Raw genomic sequence first — 23606 nt, 5'->3', positions numbered from 1 at the left:
ACAATTTCTTTATGATGAGAAGATGCCAAAATCTCTAATTAAAAGCCAGATCTCAATATAAACTCAAACATTTCTTATCAAGTCGTCCAAGATCAGATGTTCGGCTTTAATTGCAGACTATGGTATTTTCTTGTCAGAAATAAATGTCTTTATTATCTTTTTTCCTCCTATATAGCGACACAATTAAATGGACCACAAATAGAGACAGTATGCTTGTCAAATGTTTCTCTTGACACAATATTTATCTTCTAGAGTTTCAGCAATGTCTCAAACAATGCTTACATTTTCCAAACAAAAGTAAAAAAAAAAAAAAAATCAGTGTGAACTAATGTTCTTGTAAAGAATTTTAGGAAAAACATCTGAAACATGGCTCATACTATAAAAGCAAAATTCTTCTGGGTTGGGAATCCTGAGAATAATTCATGACGATTTTTGAAGGGAGACAGTTGTAAGATTATGAGTGTCTTTGTCTCTGGTTAGGAGCTCATTAAATATCATTAAATATTGATTGAGGTGGTGATACATCAATAGGAGTGACGTATGTTGGAAGAGAGTATATGTATATATATATATATATATATATATATACAGTATATATATATATATATATATATATATATATATATATATATATATATATATATATATATATATATATATATATATATATATATATATATATATATATATATAAATCAATGAAATTAGTAATGCTATTTTAATTAAATTCCAAAAGCAGGAATTTAAAAAGGAATTTGAACATGTCACTTAAAGAAGCATGTCAAGGACATCATGTCTACATCTACACTCATTGTTAATGCAGAGCACAGAGGTGGTAAGCATTCAAGGAGGTATGAGTGTTATTCTAGGTTTCAAAACTAACCCAAAATGTATCTCTCTCAACAAATCCATTTGTTTTTCCCTTTGCAGCATGACAACAGCAGTGATCAAAGGTTTTCATTAAGGAAGTGATGACAAAGGAGCACAGGCACAGGTCAGTGCTTTTGAAAAATATATGTTTAACCTCGTTACCATCACTGTGGTTGTGAATGCATTAAACATTAGGCCTGATTTATTAGGCACCTGCTTCTGCTGAAGGGAAAGATCCACCCCCTCCACACATGACCAGAATGAACTAAAAAGAATGAGTTCAAATCAATGCAAAATCAATGTATCTTATTTCACACAAGGCTGCCTCTTTAGGGATTAAACCAAGAAACTAAATAGATCAACATTAGCAAAAGGAAAATCTTTCTTTTTTTTTTTTTTTTTTTTTATGACACAATGCTTGCAAATAATGAGACTTTACAAAGATGACACTGAAAATGTATCCATAATGCAGCTGGTACATGCTTATGATGCTATTTTGTGAAAAGTAGAGGAAATGCCATGTAATTTATGGTGAAAATATATTGTATTCAGCAGGACATATACTTTTACTTTCACATTACTTTTAAAATTAATAAATTAATTCATGAATGATATATACGAATAATGAATAAATTAATAAAAATGTACCTGGTTTATATTTATTTATTTTTTGTTATTAGTCCTACATTACGGTGTTGCTTGGTGATTTTTTTTTTAAATAAAAATAAGTCTTTTTATTTATCAGTAAATCAGTAAAATGTTCTCATTATGATTTTATATATATATATATATATATATATATATATATATATATATATATATATATATATATGTATATATATATATATATATATATATATATATATATGTGTGTGTGTGTGTGTGTGTGTGTGTGTGTGTGTGTGTGTGTATGTTACTAGTAATGCACATTAGGGTGTTACATTCTATGTTCATTTAATATTTTATGATTTTGTCATTGTATTGTCCTGATAATGTGTTGTGTTTATATGTATTCATTATTTTTCATGGCCATATACTGGATTTACTGTTGATTAACTTTTATTCATCACTTGGACTTCTACATTACCACTTGTATTGTAATGCTTCAAATATACAGGCACCATTGTCATTGTATGGTGACTTTCTGCAATATTGCCAGTTGTTAAAATGAAATAATCTGCATTTTTTTTTAACACCAGCTTTGCATATAATTGCTCTTTAATGTCATTGTCCTTAGTAGTGGTCATCAGTTTAAAAGTGTCCAAAATTTGTTTGGGTTCTGTCAATCAAAGTCTAAAAATGATTGAAATGACATTCAGGCTTCTCAATCAAGGAAAGACACACAAAGATCTCTCTTTCCCCCATTCCTCAATGACTTTGATATATGCCTTTGCCACTGAATCTCATCTAATTGTCATTATGGGGTGTTGGGCAGTAATTAAACGAGGGCTTAAATGTTGCAGCACACTGTTATATTCTTTAGCCAAACACGCACACACGTATGTCTCTAGAGTCAGTCATACTAACAAGGTCAGATTTAGGGGTCGGTCAGACACTGGGCTTTGAGGTGACGATAAATGAGAATCAGGAGGAATTTGCAGCATTGCTTAAATCAGAGCATAATGGTTTAGATGACAGCAGAGAGACAGGCATTGACAAACCCACATTAATCAAAGCAACCTCCTCTGCACTCTAATCGTTATCCTCATTTACCTCCAAATGGCTGATTCAGGATTTATATTTTTAACCCAAACAAATTTTAATCGCATTTCGCTTTAATCAATTGCTTTTAAAGAGATGATTAAATTTAAAGAGATGAGTAATTTGTTTAATAATCTAGCACCTGTAATTATAGTCGGTTATTACTATTTAAACTGCCCAACACAACACACATATACAATAACCTTCTCTCTCTCTAGTAAACATCTCATGGATTTTGTAGATGGATGCTGAAATAAAAAAAAAGGTTAGCATCTTCTAATTGTGAGATGTTCTCATGTTTTACAGTGCATTTAGATTTGTAATAACAGTACTGTACTTCTCTCTGGTATTTAGGCTTGAGGTTCAGAATTGAACCAAATAACCATATAAATAGCGCTTTAATTCTCTTAACAAACAAAAGATGTAGAATGAAATTTGTATATGTTTGTAGATTGTACTACATGATAGCTTGCTTATTTTGCTCAAGTGCATGACCTTTTTAAAGGGATAGTCCAGCCAAAAACAAAAATTCTGTTATCATTTAATTACCCTCACTTTTGTTCCAAACCTGCATGTGTTTCTTTCTTCTGCTGAACACAGAAGAAGATGTTTTGAAGAATGTGTAACCAAACATTTTCATCATATTTTCATCATCTTCCATGGTATTTTTTTTATGCTACTATAATAGTAGTATCCATGTAAGCGAATGGGGACCAGAAACGGTTTTGTTACCCACATTCTTAAGAAAGTGTTTTTGTGTTCATCTGAAGAAAGAAATTCATAGGTTGAATTACTCCATATGTACTATGTACTAAGAGCACAAACTGACAGCTGTATTTCCAACCACAGAAGATTGTGATGCTGTTTGGAAACAACAAGTCATTGAGATATATTGCTAATGACTTTTGAACGTTGGCTAACAATGCTTTTGGGAATCGGACCCCTGAGTGTTTTTAACATGTTGTTATATGGTTCTGGATGGTTTCTATATCATTGTAAGATGGTTGTTAAAATGTTTCGACTTTTAAAAAAGTTGTTGCTATGCAGTTGCTATGGTGTTTTGCTTGGTGCTTGGTGATTGCTATTGCATTCACAGTGGATGATATACATCTATAGTTATAGTATTTTACCTGTTTGAATGTCTGCCAGTTGAAAATCAGAATTCTGATTTTTTTAGATAAGTACTGTAATAGCACACTTCTCCTCAACAAGTTTCATGATTTCCTTTTCTCTTTACAGGCAAAGATTATTAGTGAAATTGTTTTGTGTGGTGATGCTAAAATTGTTGTCGAACCTCTTTTGGATTTCAGTGTGAAAGAATCTGGCATCTTTACACAAGGTCTGGTGACTCAGTCATTTCTAAAACGTACAATGCAGAATAAAGCTTTGTTATTTGAAGGCCTGTGAGCCTACGTTTATGAGTAAAGGGGTTTAATAAAAGTATATAATAAAGTGTGTGAGTGTGTTTGTAATGTCACACCGTTCACTTACAGCGTAGACAAAAGCTGGAATGAAACATAGCCTACGCATGTAATGCAAAAGCTTTACAGCTACAATAGCACCCCATTCTTGTATGTTTTCTCTTTCAGACAACCTTAACGGGCAAGTTCGTAAAAGCTATGATGACATGATGTTTAAACCTACAGTATACATGAATAATACACATCCAACTTAATGACGCAGACATCTGAAGGTAACTCTACCACCTCCTTGATTATAAAGTTTGTTAATGTCACAGTACCGTAAGAATAAATGTTAATACTGTAGGCAATGTACTTGTGTAGAGTATAGTGAGTTTTAAAAAAATAATTATAACTGAATAATAACTGAAACTGATAAGTGATGTTCTGAACAAAACAATAAAAATGTATGATAACAATAAAAATGAGTCTATGTAATTTTTTTTAGGTTAAATAAATTGAGAAATTTGAATAAATGTTTAATCTTCTGCAAAACAGAATATTTAAGGTGCACTTAAATCTACCATGTTCTAGTTTTTTTTTTTTTTTTTTTTTTAATATTAACATAAAAATAAAAAAAAAAATAATAAATATATATTTAATTTTTGACAAGAATGAAAATGAGGCTGTGAGCCTGTGAGAGACAAAAATAGCCTTAATGGAATGAACTTTTGCTTAAAAATAGCAGTTCTTTAGCTGCTGAAAAATCTTTCATATTTATCAATATTTTTATTCTGTGGCGAAAATAAGCATATACATACTTCTGTGTGAGCAGTGTTTTTCTTGAGCGGCAGTCAAATGAATCACTTTGATTCGCTGAAACGAACCGTTTGAATGAACTGATTCGCTAAATTAGATCTCATTTACAACGCTGTTTAATGCCAAAAAGAATAAAGTGCATCTTCTTTTTGTGTATGCTCTGTGTGTGTTTCTCTCTTGACAGGTGAAGCAGTGGACGCAAGACTGATGTGATCAGCAGTGACTGATTTTATCTACAGGGCTGCAGTGCATAGGTCCACGGGTCCAGGCCTCTCTACCCTGACACCTATAAACCCATCCAAACACAGGCTGTTCTGATTGATTCGTGTATGGACCAGACGTGTGACCAATAAATAATTAAAACCCTTAAACCGTGCGGCTTAGGGAATTGGCTGCCTGATGACCAGCTTTCTGACTTATTGACGGTCTAGCAGCTGTCACGTCAAGAGCGCAGGTGATCGACAGCCAAACACAAGTCATCAGAGGCTTAGTAAGTAGGCGGGGCTGATATTATTATTCAGCCAATCAGCGTGCGTGAAATTTAATCTAGTACAACCATTGTTGCCCTGAACAGATTGTTTGTGACACTTAAGGTATTTTTTTTTTTTTTTTTTTTTTGTCTCTTTGGAAGGATAGTTATCCTGTATTAAATCAGAAAAAAATGTCAAAATACTTATATTGCAACAAATTATGTGTGGTAATGTTACGTTATGATAAAATAACAAAAACACAATGTTTTCTCAGGTTGATGTAAAGTAGCCTATTGTGCTGTCATATCTAAGGAGGGTTGAAATAAAACACCAAACAGAAAAGTATTTGGTTGGTTATGGTTAATAACAATAAAAAGTGTATCTAAATGAATGAAAATGTATTAAGTAGTGCACTGCCATAGTGCCATTAAATGAACATGGTCTGCTGTCTGATAGCGCCCCCTGCTGCTCATTGCATATTCTTATGGAAAGGTAGAGGCTAGCCGCCTCTCTTCTTCCTGCAGGAAATTTTTCTCAGTGTAGGTTTATTTTTTAAAAGTCAATTTCTGTGCACTTTACTCTGTTACTTTAATTTCCTGCAAAACAGGCTATTAAGCATTTCCACATTCATTGTCCAAGCAAAACGTCACTGTTTTAAGAAGAAGCTTTCGCACAAAACGCAAATTCTAAACTGATTCTGTAACCCTAAGGTCGTTCATGTCGCTTCACTGTACATTGCATGTAAGCTCTACTGTGGAATCGAAGGCAACGTTTAGCTCACTTTAACTTTCAGTTCAGATTAAGTCTTACATTCTAAACACTATGACAATAAACAGTCATGTATATACAAGGTCAAATTTCAGGTATATGTAGGTTGAGTTGTTAGCAGATAAATAAAAGAGAAATTTAAGTGAAGTGAAAATTATCATTGCAGAAAAGTGAAAGAGCAAGCAACATTATGAACAAAAAGCTAGAATGCTTCAACTCTTTATCTGTTAATCAGAATATTTAGAGACCCTGAGACAGAGTCATAGACCTGCACACCTGATATTCAATCACAGGTATGTGATGTAAACGTACAATATTTTCCTCAACATATTTCTAATGTTAGTGGTTTGGTTCAGGAGGTTAAGGCTACAGTTGTACTGTAGATTTGCTACTAAAACTAGTTTGGACTACACTGATACAGTATGAAATTATATTGAATGCCATTTGTTTGGTTGTAAAGCACATACAGAAGGTATGGGAAAGAAAAAATATTTTAATTATGTGTGAAAATTACATATGTTTATATTAACAATGAAATATTATTGTTATTATTATTATTATTATTATATAATCAAATAATTTGCCTTGCATGTAAACAATGCATAGCTTAATTACATGTTTCATTCCAAAAAATGAGTTTAAACAATTCTATTTATTCAGTGTAACTATTTTATTTTAGAGTAAAAGAGAGTAGAGGAAGAGCTATGGCAGAATCTTTCAAAGCAACATCATCAAAACAACAAAGGGCCAGAAGATGGAGTATGGAGGGACCTCTAGGTCAGTAAACCAATGACTAAATGAGTGCGTGAAATAATAATAATAATAATAATAATATTAATAATAATAATAATAATAATAATAATTGTATTTATAATTTTATAATAATAATAATAATAATAATAATAATAATACTTATTATTATTATTATTATTATAATGCTAAGGTGTGGTCTTGTCATGTACAGTACAGTACAAATGTACAGTCCATAACTGAAGGTGATTTATTTATTTTTCTTCTTTTCAGATTTTGCAACCCCTGGTGGCCCTCTGGCTGAGGAGCTTCAATGTTCTGTGTGTCTGGACATGTTCACTGATCCAGTCACCATCCCATGTAGACAGAACTTCCTACACTTTCAGAAATATATAGATGAAAAAAATGATTGCCATTTACTAAAATAGACACTTGAACAATTATGTCGGGGGTATTTATTAACATTTTTATGCTTTTCTTTTTAATTTATAAAAGTTGTTATTTACTGAACCATGCTTGGGACAGTCACACCATAGGACAATTTTGACATTTGGCTCAAAAATGTAAAAAAAAAAAATCGAATAAAACTGCAGCTTTTTTAACAACAGTTCCATATAGGATGAAGAAATGTTTAACGATTTACAGCATTTTAAATAATGACAATATTAATTATATTCATTTTTATCCTGTGGGACAGTGAAAATGCCATGTCACATCAACAATCCACACATTCCACACACACACATACACACACACGCACGCACGCACACACACACACACACACACACACACACACACACACACACACACACACACACACACACACACGCACACACACACATATATATAATGTTTAGTATCTAATATTTTATACAGTTATGTTTTTATCAAATCTTTTATCTTTTTGTTATTTTATTTATTTTCCAACACTACTCACACTATATATAACTCTGTTTAATTTTTAAAAATCAATTTTACTTAATTTATTATACATGAGTTTTATTAAATTAATTAAATTAAAAACCAATTTAAAACACAGCGCTCAGAAAAGAATAAATGAAGTAAAATGGATTGTTATGAAAAGCTTAATGGTCTGAAAAATTGCCTTTCTTGTGCAATTTTTTTTTTTCTCATGTTGGTTTGAATGTGACCTGGACACACTTTTGTGAGGTTAAATCCTGAACAATATGTGTAAAATATATACAGTATATCTATCTATCTATCTATCTATCTATCTATCTATCTATCTATCTATCTATCTATCTATCTATCTATCTATCTATCTATCTATCTGTCTATCTGTCTGTCTGTCTGTCATAATACTTTTAATTTGTATTATTTTTTATATCTTATATTTTTCTAAAGCTATGATTTTATCCAATTTTTAAGATTTTAAATTTTTTTCTTATTTTTATTCCAACAATTTATACTCAATGTATAACTCTGTTTATCTTGCTCCATTAGAGTGAGCCATGCAGAGGAGTTGCCCTTTGAGGATGATGTAGCCGACTTGGTTATATCCATGTCAGCCGCTCACTGGTTTGACCATCCGTGCTTCCTGCAGGAGGCAGACAGGATTATGAGCCCAGGAGGATGCCTCGCTCTTCTCAGCTACTCCATGGATTTTGAGCTGGAATATGGAGAAAGCACCTCCAAACTCAATGAAATCTGTCAAGAGGTTAAATAAACCAGCAAAATGTTGCATAAATTGTTGTTCAGGAAACCTGCATTATAAATACCTGATGAGACAACCAGTGTGATTGAATAGTATTCTAGCACTAGAAATATTCAGTGTAAATTATGATTCTTGATTCACAGTTCTCTGCAGCCCTTCGGAAAGTGTATATAGGATTCAGTTCCCTCCTAGTCTACAAGAAGATCTATGACTCTGTCACATACGATGATAAAGAGTGGTAAGTGTATATACATATATATATATATATATATATATATATATATATATATATATATATATATTTGTGTGTGTGTTTGTTGTGTGTGTGTGTGTGTGAGAGAGAGAGAGAGAGAGAGAGAGAGAGAGAGAGAGTGTCCATCAGGGTAAAGACAAATCCTGTCAAAAAATCTGCAAATAAATAAATGAATGAATAAAAGACCACTTTTAAATATATATCTTAACAATATGAGGGAATATATATATATATATATATATATATATATATATATATATATATATATATATATATATATATATATATATATATATATATATATATATATATATAGTATATATTATAGATCAGTGGTTGTAGGCTATTTCTGTTCTCAACCTTTTGAACAATAATAATAAACAATAAGAACATCAAACTTGGATTTATGATGTCATGAGTTTCATGTTTCAATATGAGCACGACAATGAGCTACAGTGCTCATTTAGCCGTGCAAAAAAGTGCGGAATTTGTATTTGTGGCGTTGGATTCCATACGGACTTCTTATTAAACGAACGAGACAACTTCCGGCTTCTAAACCGCTCAGGCAGCGGAAATCATTCAACTCAGCGGAACTAATCTGCGCAGCATTCTACTCAATTCTATTTCTTTTAACGACATATAACGTATTTTATTTAGAAGTATTTTTGGGTAAACGGTGTGAAATTCACTTTAAGTATCCTGATTATGGTGTAAACGGGCCAGTTCAGTGACTCTTGACAGCGGCAGGTAAGTGTAATAATGATCGCAGCCGAGCTATTTTACGTTTTTAGAGTTGTGTTATGAATGTAAAGCTCCTTTAACCTCTATATTTTAGCATACAACAAGATATTCATTTAATTTCCGGTATAAATGATGCACTGTGTCATGGGACTCAAAGTGTCGCTGCTAATGAACATGTTAGCACAGTAACGGCTCAAACCAAACCGGTGACTGGTGATTATGAAAGTTTGTATGGTCTTATTTCATAACATCTGCGTCTGATACGCACATTGTAGTCTCTACAATATAGAAATTGGTTAAGAGTTTTAATAATCCCGCACAGAAAGTGCTGCAGCGGTAGCAGGGTATAGTAACAGATGGAAATACCACGGTACATTGATTTATACAGTTGTACTGACAGATTACCCTATTCCTATACCATGGTATTTACAAGGTATTCCAAGGTACTTAAAAGTGCATGCTTAGAAAACATGTTATTACCATTGTACACGTCCACAAAATGTTTGAAACCATGTAACAAAAACATGGCAATACCATGGTAATTAGTATTTTGTGCACAATTTAAGTTATATACTTTTGTGTGAATTTAGTGAAATACTTGGCAAGTATAATATGAGTCAGTATAAAATAACTGTTGCATGCTTCATGTGAACTCCAAAGTGGTTTGCAATCGGTTTAAAAGTGTAATCAAGGAAGTAAACTGCCATTGATGACATACAGTTTTGCATGATCTTTGCGTGCACACTTATAATAATTCATTTCCAATACAATAGCTGCTTGTTTCAGAAAACAAGTAAACCTGAATAAATTATGAATGATGTGTACACTTCAGCAGTGCACCTCTGTTATTGTTTCTCTGTGGTTTAAAATATATTTTTCTACATTGTACTCTTGCCGTTTTCAAAACGGACCCCAAACAGAAAAGAAAAAAAATATTCTGAAAAGTTCATGCCTACTTCGTGACACAACAACAATACTGTAGTGTACAAGGCTATTGAGTTTGAGGAACCTTTTAAAAGAATTTAAAAGGAAAACCATATGTTATTTTAAAAAATGACTCCCGTTAATAATTTAGTACCTGATGTATGTTGGCTAACATTATTAAAATCATTAAATGATAACCATAGTAAAGGTACAGATTTTGCAGAAATATATACACATTTGGGGTCTCTAATAAGTTTTTATTTTCAAATTTCACTTCAGTTTAAGTTAAAGTTTTAGTATTTTTGTGTTTATTTCAGTTTTTTTTTTTTTTTTTTTTTTTTTAATAATGATGTTCACCATCATTGTGTGTGTTTGTGTTCCTCAAAGGTGTGTGAGAGTGTGTATGTTGGTCTGCTGGTATGCTGACGTTAGCCAGTAAGCTGAAAAGGGAGGAGGGCGTGGGGGCAGGCCGGACCCATGCAGGCTCCAACGATGCCTCTCATAGAGTGTCCATCAGAGATCGACTGCTCATCAAAGGTACCTCCTTCTGCCTGCTGGGATCATGACACTAGAGCAGTGGTTTGCGCTTGGTGGTTTACAACCAATTTTTTATGCCTGTTCTGATAGGGTCACGGATAAATTAGGCATGGACGTTTTGTGTGACATGACTTTATCCACGAAAAACTTTATAACAAAAGATTTAAGGGATTGTTCACCCAAAAATGATAATTCTGTTATCATTTACTCACCCTCAAGTTGTTCCCAACCTGTATGAATTTCTTCTAATGAACACAAAAAAGATGTTTTGAAGAATCTGTCTAACCTTACAGTTCATGATCCCTATTGACGTCCATAATATTTTTTTTTCCATGCTATGAAAGTCACTGGAGACCATCAACTTCTATCTATCTATCTATCTATCTATCTATCTATCTATCTATCTATCTATCTATCTATCTATCTATCTATCTATCTATCTATCTATCTATCTATCTATCTATCTATCTATCTATCTATCTATCTATCATCCGTCCATCTACTTGTCTATCTATAATGATTTAACACATTTTAATTGGATCATGAATTACACACTGCCAAACTCCTTTGAAAGATTAGAGCAGGTCTGATTTCAGAGAGCGTGATGAGTGGAGTTGTGTTGTGCGGTGTCTGTCTGCAGGGAGTTGCGGCGCCCGTAAACTGCTGTAATGTGATGTGATGCAAGCCAGATCAGGAACGCAGTAGACTCTATTTATAACAGACTGAGAGGAGGAGTCTGTATGCCATTACCAACAGCTTCAAAAGCAGTTCCCACCCACAGTCAAACACTCAGGCTATTTTCTGAATCACTGAGGTCATTGGATCCACGTCATCTCAACATTTAGAGATGGTACCGTGAGAAAGTATGTGGCCTTATATAGCTAGATAGAACTTGTCTTGTATCTGTGTTTCACAGTCCATAATTCCAATAATAAACAAATTCAGAAATGAATAAAAGAATATTTAATTCTAGGGATGCACGATATTTGATTTTTGTCGATATCTGATATGCCAATATTTTCAACTCCTTTTATCCGATTGCTGATGCTGACACTGATATATTTCCTTTTGTTTGGAAACAACACTAAGTCTCTCCTGTGCAGCGATTTATAAACAAATTATTTTTAATTTTGGTTAGTTTTTAACAAACAACTTACTTGTTAGAATTAAATAAACAATAATGAAGTTATTTTATAATGTGACTACACTGAAAGCTTTGAAAATAACTATAAATCAACTACAAATCAATCACTGCATTTTTTTTTTCTTCAGACAGATGCAGTGGTAACCTTAATATTTTATTTGAAGATTTAACATTTGTAGATGGTCTAATGTAAAAGTGCTGTAAAAAAAATCTGAAAATATTTTAAAGATCCTTGTATATAAGTTTTCATAATCTGACTGAAAAAAATGTATATATTACCAGTGTTTCCCACAGACTTAAGCCCGATTTGGACGGTAATTGTTTCTCATGTGGACGTCTGTAAAAATACATTTACATATCACATCAATGATAAAACTCATGGATTCGGATGGCGAACTATTCACAGAGGAGTGAGTTCTGTGATGCTACGAACATGGGAACGTGCCAGTCACATAATTGTCTGCTGTAAATAAAATGAATTTTATCTAAAAAATGTATTCTTCTTATTGTGTTAAATGCATTTAAAAATACTTGTATTCTTGTATTCCAAGCATATTTTATAATATATAATCCTATTTATTGATTTATTTAATTATTTAAATCTCCTGTTTAAAAAGATGCGCTATACAACCCTATATGTCCGTTTATGATACACATTTTAAAACTGTATTGCGTACCTGCTGCTGCCATAATAAAGGCCCATTTCGAATGTTTGCATACTTTTCTTCTCTTTCTGCTCCCAGTCGCTGTGAGCAGCTATGAAGTATTGTTCTTTTAAATACTTTCCAGCATTTCAAAAATAAATATGTATGCAAATTACACCGAAGTACAACAGTTAATGTATCTTACCGTGTTCGGGAGTGCTCAAAAAGGGTTTAAGCACTGAATTTTGAATCGATTTCTTCTTGTAAACTCAGAAATGTGGATTCGGATGGCAGTTAAATTACCACACGACCTTGGTGTTTGTCAGAAAACAGTAGGTAATTCAGCCGGGGATTTTTACGGGGGTGGTGAGAGAAAAACACTGGCATCCTGGATTCGGACGGCAATTACGGCATAACTACCCCCTGTAAATGGTGAAAATCACTTACGTCCCTCTGAGAAACAATTACCATCCGAATAGGGCTTTAGACTCTTATTTGTGGCGGCAGGAGGCGCTTAGAGCGGGAGAGATAGCGGTTTCCCCGGTAATGCTGTACACAAAGCAGCGCTCCTCTCACAAACGCTGCTTTATCAGGCATTACAAGCAAGATGAAATTAAAATGATATCCAAACTTTTCTGAAGACAGTCGGCTTCCTTCAGAAATACAGTGATATAAAAACACCTGCACCGTATTTTGATTTTAAAACGTGCAGTGCTCATGTTTATTCAACAAAGTCAAAACTTTTTAGAAAATCTATTTGCGGCAGTAAGTTTTGAGATTGTGGCGGTTTGTAAAAGCTGGTTTTATAAGTGTCTTTGTTACCCATCAGTACTGAACACTAATGGCATGCTTTGATTTGTGTTTACAGAGGTTGCAGAACTTGAGGTCAACCTTCCAAGTGAGTATGTTCAGGTCATTTTTTGCATATTATGCTCTTTTACAAAGTCTTGATTTTGTTTTGGGGTGTACTAGAACATGCTCTCATGCTTGGTGGTTCTAAAAACCCATTATATTTCACATAATTTACATTATTACAATACCTTTCTCCCCTGCCTGGCACAAACGGCTTGATTAGTTCCGGGTTTGATGAAGGCCCGCCTTTCAAAAAACAAAATGTGATGTGATTGGTTAGCTGTCCCAGTGCGTTGTGATTGGCGAACAGCTTAGACGGTGTTTCAGTACCCTCCTCTTGCCAAAGCAGCAAGTTCCTTATGCTCCGGTATAGTTAAGGATGGCGTCAATATTGCCATATCAGTTTGAGTCAGATTCAGACCCCGAGAATATTGAGCAAGAGGATCGCGCAGAACGCACGGATATTGCAAGACATATTAGAGTGGTAACGTTATTGTTTTTTTGTTTTTTTGGGCTAAATCACATTTTAGATAGAATGTCAACCAAAGCTTAAAAATAACTGCATTTACTATGTATAGATAAGTGCATGTTTATTATGTTTATTATTCTTTAATTCTAACATTATAACATGAATTGCAGTGAAACTGTTATACAGTTGAATTTATTTATACCATAGTCCAGTGTTTCCCACAGACTTACACAGACTAATTTGTGGGCGATATATATGCAGATTCATTCTCTGCCTGCAGGAGGCACTGTTGTAGTGGTAAACATCAAGGTTTCCTCGGTAACGGCTGTACACAAAGCAGCGCTATGCTTAAAAAATGCTGCTTTATCAGACATTACATGCAAGATGAAATGAAAATGACATCCAATTTTCTGAAGACAGTCGGTTTCCTACAGAAATACAGTGATATAAAAACACCCGCGCTCAATGTATGGGAAACACTCTAGTCTCATAATTGAAGTGTAAATTCTGCAGATTACATTATTGTCCAGTATTGTACTGTCAGCAATTTATTATAAAAAAACGTTTTCATAATTGTAACATATTTACATACAGAATTATTCAGGTGCATGTGTAATAACTTGCGAAAACTTGACACTACAGCAGCACTTCTTTGTTGTTGTCTTGTCTGATTCACCACGACCTCATCCCCCCCCCCAACCCCCAACCATTCGAATTTCTGTAGGCAGGAATTAATTTAATGATATTCTAATGGGCCACTTTGTGACATCTTACAATCCCGGAAAACGACGCTGTAGTCCAAACGAGCCGTTCGTTGTAGTTTTTGAAAAGGGATTTTTTAAAAACGAAATATCTCCCTGTGGAGTGGACTTTGTAACGTTGTACATCTTTTTTATGCACAAAAACATACACAATGCACTTCCTGGATCAACATTTTACTCTGTAACATTATCCAGTTTTCATTTATATGCTGGGTATTTCTGATGATCTCATTATTTTTAATATGCATAACACGAAAAGCCAGATCGCTAGTTTCTCCATCGTGTTCACATGTTTTTTATTCAGGAGGTTTTGTACTCGTTCAGAAGATGTGTAATGGCGCCCCCGAGTGTATAACAGTGAAAACACGAAAAGCCATAAAAACTCATCTTTGGCGGGGAAGTGTTGTCTTAAAGACGAGATAACTCGTCAATGGCGGGGAAAGTTAAGGGTGCATTCAAAAATCAAATGTAAGATTTTCACTTCAGCCATGGCATAAAGTCGTCCCACTCAAGTCAGACAGGTCCACATGTGATGCGAAATATTTTTACAGGGTCGCAAATAAGCATATACAGTTGGTATAGAAAAGAATTACCTTCCTTTAAAATAATCATATTTTGTTGGTTTGCAGCCTGAAATGAATACGGACACAGTTTTTGTTTTATCCAGCTGTATTTACTCAGTGCAGCTTATAACATCTAAGTGAAAGATATAAGATTACAAAATAACAAATAAACAAGAAAAAAAAAAAAAAAAACTGTGACAGGAAACGTAGCCTATATAGAGCTATGCTGAGTTTCAGTTCATATTTGTGTCTTAATTTATTAACAGAAAGGAAACTCAAATGGCAGAAAGCGACATCCTATTTGTTTTCTTTATTTTACAAAATCATTATGTTTTGTTTTCATTGTGAGTGTACACAAATGGAAGCAAACCTTTATACAGTGATACATTATTAATAAGACAATAAGTGTTTTAAGTTGATTCTGCTGGTATAAGGAAATAGTTGAAGTGATTGCGTGCACTCACGCGCACACACACACACACACACACACACACACACACACACACACACACACAAATCAGTTCCAGCATTGCTAACTTCACAGTTGGTACTTTATCAAAATAAAATACAGTGAACTAAACATCAACGAGCCCGCCTCTGTGTCACCGTTGGTACTGAAGTACTAAGCCTATCGTTTACATAATAAATAATAGTTTAGCATTTAGATACGTTACATCGCAAATATGGAAATATTATGGAATATTTGGATTTGTGCAGAATGAGAGAGGTAGGATACACGAGCACAAAGCTCCATTTCCCAAACAGTTGAGTGCACAAGCCTTTAAAGCAGTAGTTTTCAAACCTGTCCTGGAGTACCCCCAGCCCTGCACATTTTGTATGTCTCCCTCATCTATCACACCTGATTCAACTCCTCAGCTCGTTAGTGGTGACTGCAACACCTGAAGTGGGTGTGTCAGATATCGGAAGACATACAAAATGTGCAGTGCTGGGGGTACTTCATGGAGAGGTTTGAGAACCACTGTTTTAAAGTATATTCCTTTGTGAGAGACGCGTTGAGAATCAGCCAGAAGGCTATTTTGCATCTGCAGTCCCTGGGGGGTATTCCAGAAAGCAGGTTATGTGACATACCCAGGTATGTTTTAGAGTAAGTAAGCGGATAACCTCAACTATCGGTTCCAAAAACGGAGGTAACTTTCAAGGTATGTTAGTAGTTATAGCAACTCACTCTCTGAACTTAACCTGCCCCGGAGCAGGTTATGTTCCAGGGTTGGTTCACTTCAGCGAGCCTTCAGTGGGCGTGACAGATAGCGCACAACATTATATAATATTACAATATGTAATATAGCCTCTCTCTCTCTCTCTCTCTCTCTCTCTCTCTCTCTATATATATATATATATATATATATATATATATATATATATATATATATAATATTTGATATGTTAATGAGGAAGCGCTAATATAAATAAGGTAATTATTATTGTAATATGATTATTTCTTTTATTGGCATATATAAGAGTTATCTGTATAAATTATAAAACACTATGACAAGGTAATGTTTAACTTATATATATTTATTTATTTTATTTATTACATGTTACAGTTTATCTCACACATGGAGCGGCATTGTCTATAATGTCCGAATTCTAAATCAAAATACATATCTGATATGACTTAATATATAATTAGCATAAAACAAACAATATAATTCACATTCTCAAGGATTAAAGATTAAATGGAAAAAAATTTAAATGATTGCACAGCCATCAATTAGGTGGCGATATGCACTAAGCATGTAAACAACTAAAGAACAAAAGAAGAAGAAGGAAACAGCTTGGCACGCTTTTTCTTAGCGTCTGTTTTCTTAGTGACTCGTCGATTCGTCGCTCTGTTGTGATTGTCTTGAGTCTTAACCAGGAACATACTCTGAGTTGAATGAACTTACTCCCGGAAGCGTTTTTGGAACCACATACCTCGAGTAAGCAAGGTTTGGGGTTAATCAACCAAGAGTTCAGGGTTTAGTTCACAGTAAGTTAACCCTGCTTTCTGGAATACACCCCTGGACTGATGGTAAAATTGTCACCCTTAAAATATAAAAAATTAATCAATACATAATACTTACATACTCTAAAATACATATACCATTCGCACTATTCCTAAAAAAAAAAAAACATCTGCTTAAAAGTTATACTATACACAGAACCGACAAATCAATACCAGCTCACTTATACACAATGTTTGTGTTAGTTATGTATGTGTATAACTTTTAAAATGATTGGATTTAATTTTTAGTGTTTCTTTTTTATATTCTTTTGACAAAATATCATAGAGTTTGAATATTGGCCATAACATGAAAAAAATTATTGGTTTATCGGAATAATGCTCTTTCTTTCATACATCTACAAACCTGTTTGTATGTATCAGCTGTTATGCAGATGTTAAATTCCAATTTTTGTGATTTAAGAACTATTATAAACATTATTATTCTTTCTGCAGATACCTGTAAAGTTACGTTTCCTGATGAAAACAAACTCTGTCACTTCCAGCTGGCCATTTCACCAGGTAATTCTGATCTTTTTTCTGAAAGGTTAAATTGTAAAAATCCATTAAATGCAGATGCTGTTTAACAGTATAAAAGAGTTCAGCTGACTTATTCATAACCAATATTAAAGGCATAGTTCACCCAAAAATTTTAATTACCCCATGATTTACACACCCTCAAGCCTAATGTGTTTGACTTTCTTCTTTCAGACGAATACAATGAGAATTATATAAAACAAAATGCCACTCTCTTGTGAACGTGTACAGCAGTAAATGGAAGCAAGAGATTATGGTTTATAAAGTTTTAAATATGGATATTTTTCTTACACAAATGCATTGCTTCACTTCAGAAGGCCTTTATTAACCCTCTTGAGCCGTGTGGAGTACTTTTTATGATGGATGGATGCACTTTTTTGGCTTCAAAATCTTGACCACCATTCACTGCCATTATAAAGCTTGGAAGAGCCAAGACATTTTTTAATATAACTCCGATTGCATTCATCTGAAAGAAGAAAGTCATATACACCAAGGATGGCTTGAGAGTGAATAAATTATGGGGTAATTTAAATTTTTAGGTGAACTGTCCCTTTAAGGCCTATTCACACAGTTTACAGGTATTTAAAATAAAACATTGTATGCCTATGGACCCCTTCACATTCACATAACCTTGTGAACCAATAAGATACTATCTTTTGATAATATAATAAGATATATATCTTATAGTCATGTGTCTGGAACCCGCAGAGCAAAAAAACTAAAATCACTGAAAATTTTTATATCATATATATGGATATATTTTATGTTGCTCTTTGTGTGAATAGGCCTTTGCTCGTCTTCTTTACATTGAAAGTTTTGCATGTGATACTATAACTTTAAATTTCTGCAAAATATCTCATCAGATGAAGGCTATTACCTTGGTGGAAAGTTTCAGTTTGAGATTGAAGTTCCTGAAGCCTATAATATGGTGGTAAGTTCCTTTGACATATCATAAAGTAACGGGGAAATGCTACACTTATTCACTTCAAATGCTATGATGATTTTATTAGTCCATTTATAAGCAGGGCCGTTAAATAGATGTTTGTGGGCATTACTGATGCTCTGCAGTGTTTGAATTCAATAAAACTGCTGCCTGAGCCTAAACCACACAAATGCACACATATATAACATCCCATCCTTGACCTCGGAGCACCTGTAAAAGCCCAGCAAAGGCTGTGAATAGATTAAAAATGCAATATTACTGAAATAATGAAAGATGAAATATTACTGAGGCAAAGGCATTATGTATAGCATTATACCGTGATTATATATCTGAGTTAAGTCACTAGAAGTAAATTATGGAGTAATTTAAATGAAATTTAAATTGTAAATTGTTTTTACAATTGGTCTTATAGACTACTTCTATTGTACTTTTCATGGTGCTTTTAGTATTGGTCATTTTCATTTTATTTGTAACAAACAAACATTTGTAACATAACCAACCATGTTCTGTTTTCCACAGCCTCCCAAAGTCAAGTGCTTGACTAGAATATGGCACCCAAACATTGCAGAAACTGGGGAGATCTGTCTGAGGTATGTGTCTGTTTTTGTCATCATCTTAAAGCATCAGATTCTTTTTACAGCTGTATTTGTGATCTTCAAATTATATTGTGTACATGTTAAAATCTCTGCTTTTTGTTGCAAGTTATTGCGTGAGCATTCAATTGATGGTACTGGATGGGCACCCACTCGTACACTAAAGGTAATTTGTGTTTTTATAGTGCATCTTAAATTCATTACAGTTTTTACTAGACAGACATGTATTGAAATGCCTCTTTCTTTCTTTCTTTCTTTCTTTCTTTCTTTCTTTCATTCCTTCCAGTCATCCATCAACAAACCATCATTTCTTTCTTTCTTTCTTTTCTTTCTCTCTTTCCCTTAATTAACTATATATATATATATATATATATATATATATATATATATATATATATATATATATATATATATATATATATATATATATATATAATATATAATTTTAATTATTTAATTAAATCTAAATTAAATCATTTTAATTTTTAATTTTACATTATTACAGTTTTATTTATTGTATGTTTTTGTGTACGGGGCTGCAATTAATTTTTTTTTTCTTTTACGTACAGTCAAAAAATTACAGTAACACTTTAGAACAGGGAACACTTATTCACTATTAACTACGAATTTTTCCTCAATAAATGCCTCATTGGCTGCTTATTAATAGTTAGTAAGGTAGTTGTTAAGTTTAGGTATTGGGTGGGATTAGGGATGTTAAGAGATCCTAATTACATGATGGCTAATCTGTATTTTTCCACCCATTTTTGTCTCTAGGATGTAGTATGGGGACTGAATTCACTCTTCACTGTAAGTACACAGGCTGTCTTCAGGAACAATATTTGATCATCAGTGTTTTATGCTTTAGAATGTCATCTTTGAGTGTAAACACCAATAGACGTTTGTTTCTCTCACAGGATCTTCTTAACTTTGATGACCCACTGAATATAGATGCAGCAGAACATCATTTACGGGACAAGGTAGAGCACAAGCACACTCCTAAACATGTTTACAAAAAAGTCTATCGACACAGTCTTTTGGAAACATAATGGTTAAAGAAAATACAAAATACAGCCATCCTGATATGATGTATATTGGCAACAAAAATAGTAGTGAATATTTCATAAATGTTCAATATATCACCTAGCCCTATGTGCAGAGCATTTGTGGGTTCGTGTTTTATCTAAACCCATCAATTTCCTTAATGCTTCCTGTTTCAGGAGGATTTCAGGAACAAAGTTCAGGACTTCATCAAAAACTATGCAAGATGATGTTTCTGTCGAGCCACTCTCACATGCATGTGACTTTGCAGATACACGTCAGTCCAGACTGAATCTCAAACTATTAAAACATACTTGGGAAAAGAAGATAGTTAAAATATGTGACGAATGACACCACAAGTCCTTGATCAAGGGGGGGATGTGGGCCTTACTGTCCATTTCCGATGGATTTTTTTTTTTTTTTTTTTTTTGAAGGGGACATTATTGCAGGTTCTTCTGAGTCAAGTTTGCTTTTACTCCCCCCGCCCCACACAAAAAAAAGAAAAGGAAAAAAAGAAGTGCAAAGATGGTGATCATGAAAATGAGGACGTATAACCTCTCTTGATGTCACCTCCTATGCTAGTGCCTCTGTGTTTTTTGCCACATATAACTGGACATACGTTGTAAGCCAACTTCTGCAGCCTGCTTCTTCTCAAAACTTGACAACCTACAAACACTGAGATTAATTTGTTCATGAGTGATGTCATAGAAATTCCAAAGTTCCATTGGTTCATTCGTTCTGGGGGAGGAGTCCACCTATGGGGAATCGCAAAAACATATAGCACTGATGTCCCGCAGAATGCATCGGTGGATTTCCTGGCGGATTCTCTGAAGCCATTACTTGTAACTCGGCACCTCCCTTCATGTAAAGTCACTGCAGTTATCAGACTACTCCTTATCACATGTGCACATGCACAGATATCAGAATATCTGTGGGTGCCTCTCAATGAGTTATGAAACTGTTTCAGTTCAAATCTGTGAGATGTTTGTGTGTGAATCTCACGAATGTTCAGGTCACATTTTTATGGAAGCCCATTTCCACCACGGAATTAAAAAAAAATAAAAAGACAAAATGTAATTGTGACCTTTTAACTGCAAAAAATTATGAACTCAGAATTGTGAGAAAATCTGAATTTTAAGAGGGGAAAAGTCTGAATTACGAGATATAAACGAGGAATTCTGACTGACTTTCTCACAATTTCGAGTTTATAACTCAATTCAGACTTTTTTTTTTTTTTTTTTTTGGTCAGAATTCTAACGTTTTCTCACAATTCCAAGTTTATATCTTGCAGTTCTATTTTTTTTGCCACTGAAAAAAAAAAAAAAAAAGGTAATTGCAACTTGTAGTCTCACAATTCTGTTCTCGCAGTTGTGAGTTTAAATCTCATAATTTATATTTATATACTCAGAATTGAGTTTATACCTCGCAATTGCGAGGTAACATCTCACAGTTCTGACTTTTATTCTTAGAATTGTGAGAAAAAAAATACATCAGAATTCTAAGATGTAAACTCAGAATTACGAGAAAAAGTTTGAATTTTGAGATAAAAAGTCACAATTCCATTATTATTATTATTATCGTCCGGTGGCAGAAACAAGATTCCCAAAATTTTACCCCAAAATCAAAGGGTAAAAACAAGAAATTCTGTTTTGCATGTAATGAAGATACTGATAAAGATTTTGAGTTAAAACATATATATTTTTTCATGGTAAACTAAGCATGTTTTCCTCAATTTCAAACATTTTTCTGCATTAGGGCAGTAAGAATTTTGTGGAAATTATGCGTAAATATCATCAAATAATAATAATAATAATAATAATAAAAGCTAAATATTATTTCTTATTACTTTTAATTTTGGGGTCAAATATAACCTGGACATGTTCTGGACCGATTTTGTGAGATTTGCTCTTGCTCTTGAATGCATTTTCGTCAATGTATAAACGTTCAGCTTTACCGATGTGTGCATGTACACAAGAATACTTGTATGCTTGTACTGTGTTTGTGTGTGTGTGTGTGAAAGTGAGTGTGTGTGTGTGTGTGTTTTTGAGCGTGGGAGACTGGGATTTTAATACATGTCTGATTTGGTAGCATGCACTGGGCTACTGAACTGCTCAGCCATAAAGCCTGTTCAATTAGTGAGGATTTACTTTATTTCATTTGATTTCTTTTTCTCCTTAGAGGTGTATATCCATTTGTAAAGTATATTAAAGAGGAATTCTACCACTAAGTAAAGATTTGGAGTAATTTGTGTGTAAACCTTTACAGTTAGCTTTTATATTTTTTGCTTTTAAGAGCTTTGTGCATAGGTTATCATTGGCTTTGTTTAAATCTAGTGAGTTGCTTACATAGACAGAATTTTTAAGCATTCTATAATGTGAATTTGCACAAAAATGCTAGGTAGTCTGCAGGGCAGGGCAATGATTGGAAAAGGGTATAGAATTGGAGCTTTGTCTTTAGTAGGTTAACATTGGCTTTGTTTTAGAATGTAATGAGCTTCCTACCAAAACACTTTCTTGAGCATTATATAATGAGAATTTGCCTGCCTAAAAACATGGCCTTGGTAGGCAGCTTACTGTGCCTCTGTTTAGAAAGGAATACTTTCATACTGCCTTATTAGAGCTATATGTGAGTCAGTTATCATTGGCTGTGTCTCAAAATATAATGAGCTTCCTATCTAGTCATTTTTGGATATTAAATATTGTACTTTTGCATATGATGTCCAAACTGCTGTCTAAGCCTGCAGCTCACTCAAGACTTGAATGCACCATGATTTTTGTCCGGATTTGCAGTCTGGAGTTGACACAGGATGCTGAAAGTCAGAGTCAGTCTGCAGATCAAAGTTGACAGATTTCATAGAAAATGATGGGCACAGACTCAGATTTCTTAGCTTCAGACTTTGATTTCATCCAGTCGGACAATTTTAGAACACGTTTTTATTTATCATGCATCAGCTAGCACCGGCATCAAGGCATATTTTTTGTGTGAGTTTGTTGTGTTTGGAGGGACTTGAAAGTCAGTTTTTAACTATTTACAAAGTCAGCAAGTTTATGTTACCTAGTGTTTTAAAATCTATTTAGATATTAAAATTCATCTGTATTGAGTTTTCAGGCTCGTGTTTGAATACCAATGCACTGCATAGTTTATAGAACTAC

At 33.6% G+C, this 23606-nt stretch overlaps 1 protein-coding gene and 1 long non-coding RNA gene across 2 annotated transcripts; both read left to right on the top strand.

The window, feature by feature from the left end:
* The first annotated feature begins 728 nt into the window (after window positions 1–728).
* On the top strand, window positions 729–5712 carry LOC122146506. The gene is made up of 3 exons (XR_006161080.1): window positions 729–994; window positions 4161–4264; window positions 4975–5712. It is a non-coding gene; the product is annotated as an uncharacterized LOC122146506 (long non-coding RNA).
* Window positions 5713–9227: 3515 nt separating this feature from the next.
* LOC109097173 (NEDD8-conjugating enzyme UBE2F) lies at window positions 9228–22681 on the top strand. The gene is made up of 10 exons (XM_042741523.1): window positions 9228–9453; window positions 10759–10908; window positions 13565–13594; window positions 17800–17865; window positions 18744–18811; window positions 19343–19423; window positions 19526–19582; window positions 20191–20223; window positions 20331–20393; window positions 20634–22681. The coding sequence occupies exons 2-10, from the start codon at window positions 10791–10793 to the stop codon at window positions 20682–20684; spliced, it is 567 nt and encodes a 188-aa protein (XP_042597457.1). The 5' UTR covers window positions 9228–9453; window positions 10759–10790; the 3' UTR covers window positions 20685–22681.
* The last annotated feature ends 925 nt before the right edge of the window (window positions 22682–23606 follow it).

This window comes from Cyprinus carpio, chromosome A1 (assembly GCF_018340385.1).
Source record: "Cyprinus carpio isolate SPL01 chromosome A1, ASM1834038v1, whole genome shotgun sequence".
NCBI lineage: Eukaryota > Metazoa > Chordata > Actinopteri > Cypriniformes > Cyprinidae > Cyprinus > Cyprinus carpio.
The sequence above is the reverse complement of the archived record's forward strand: the minus strand, read 5'-3'. Positions and strand labels throughout refer to the sequence as shown.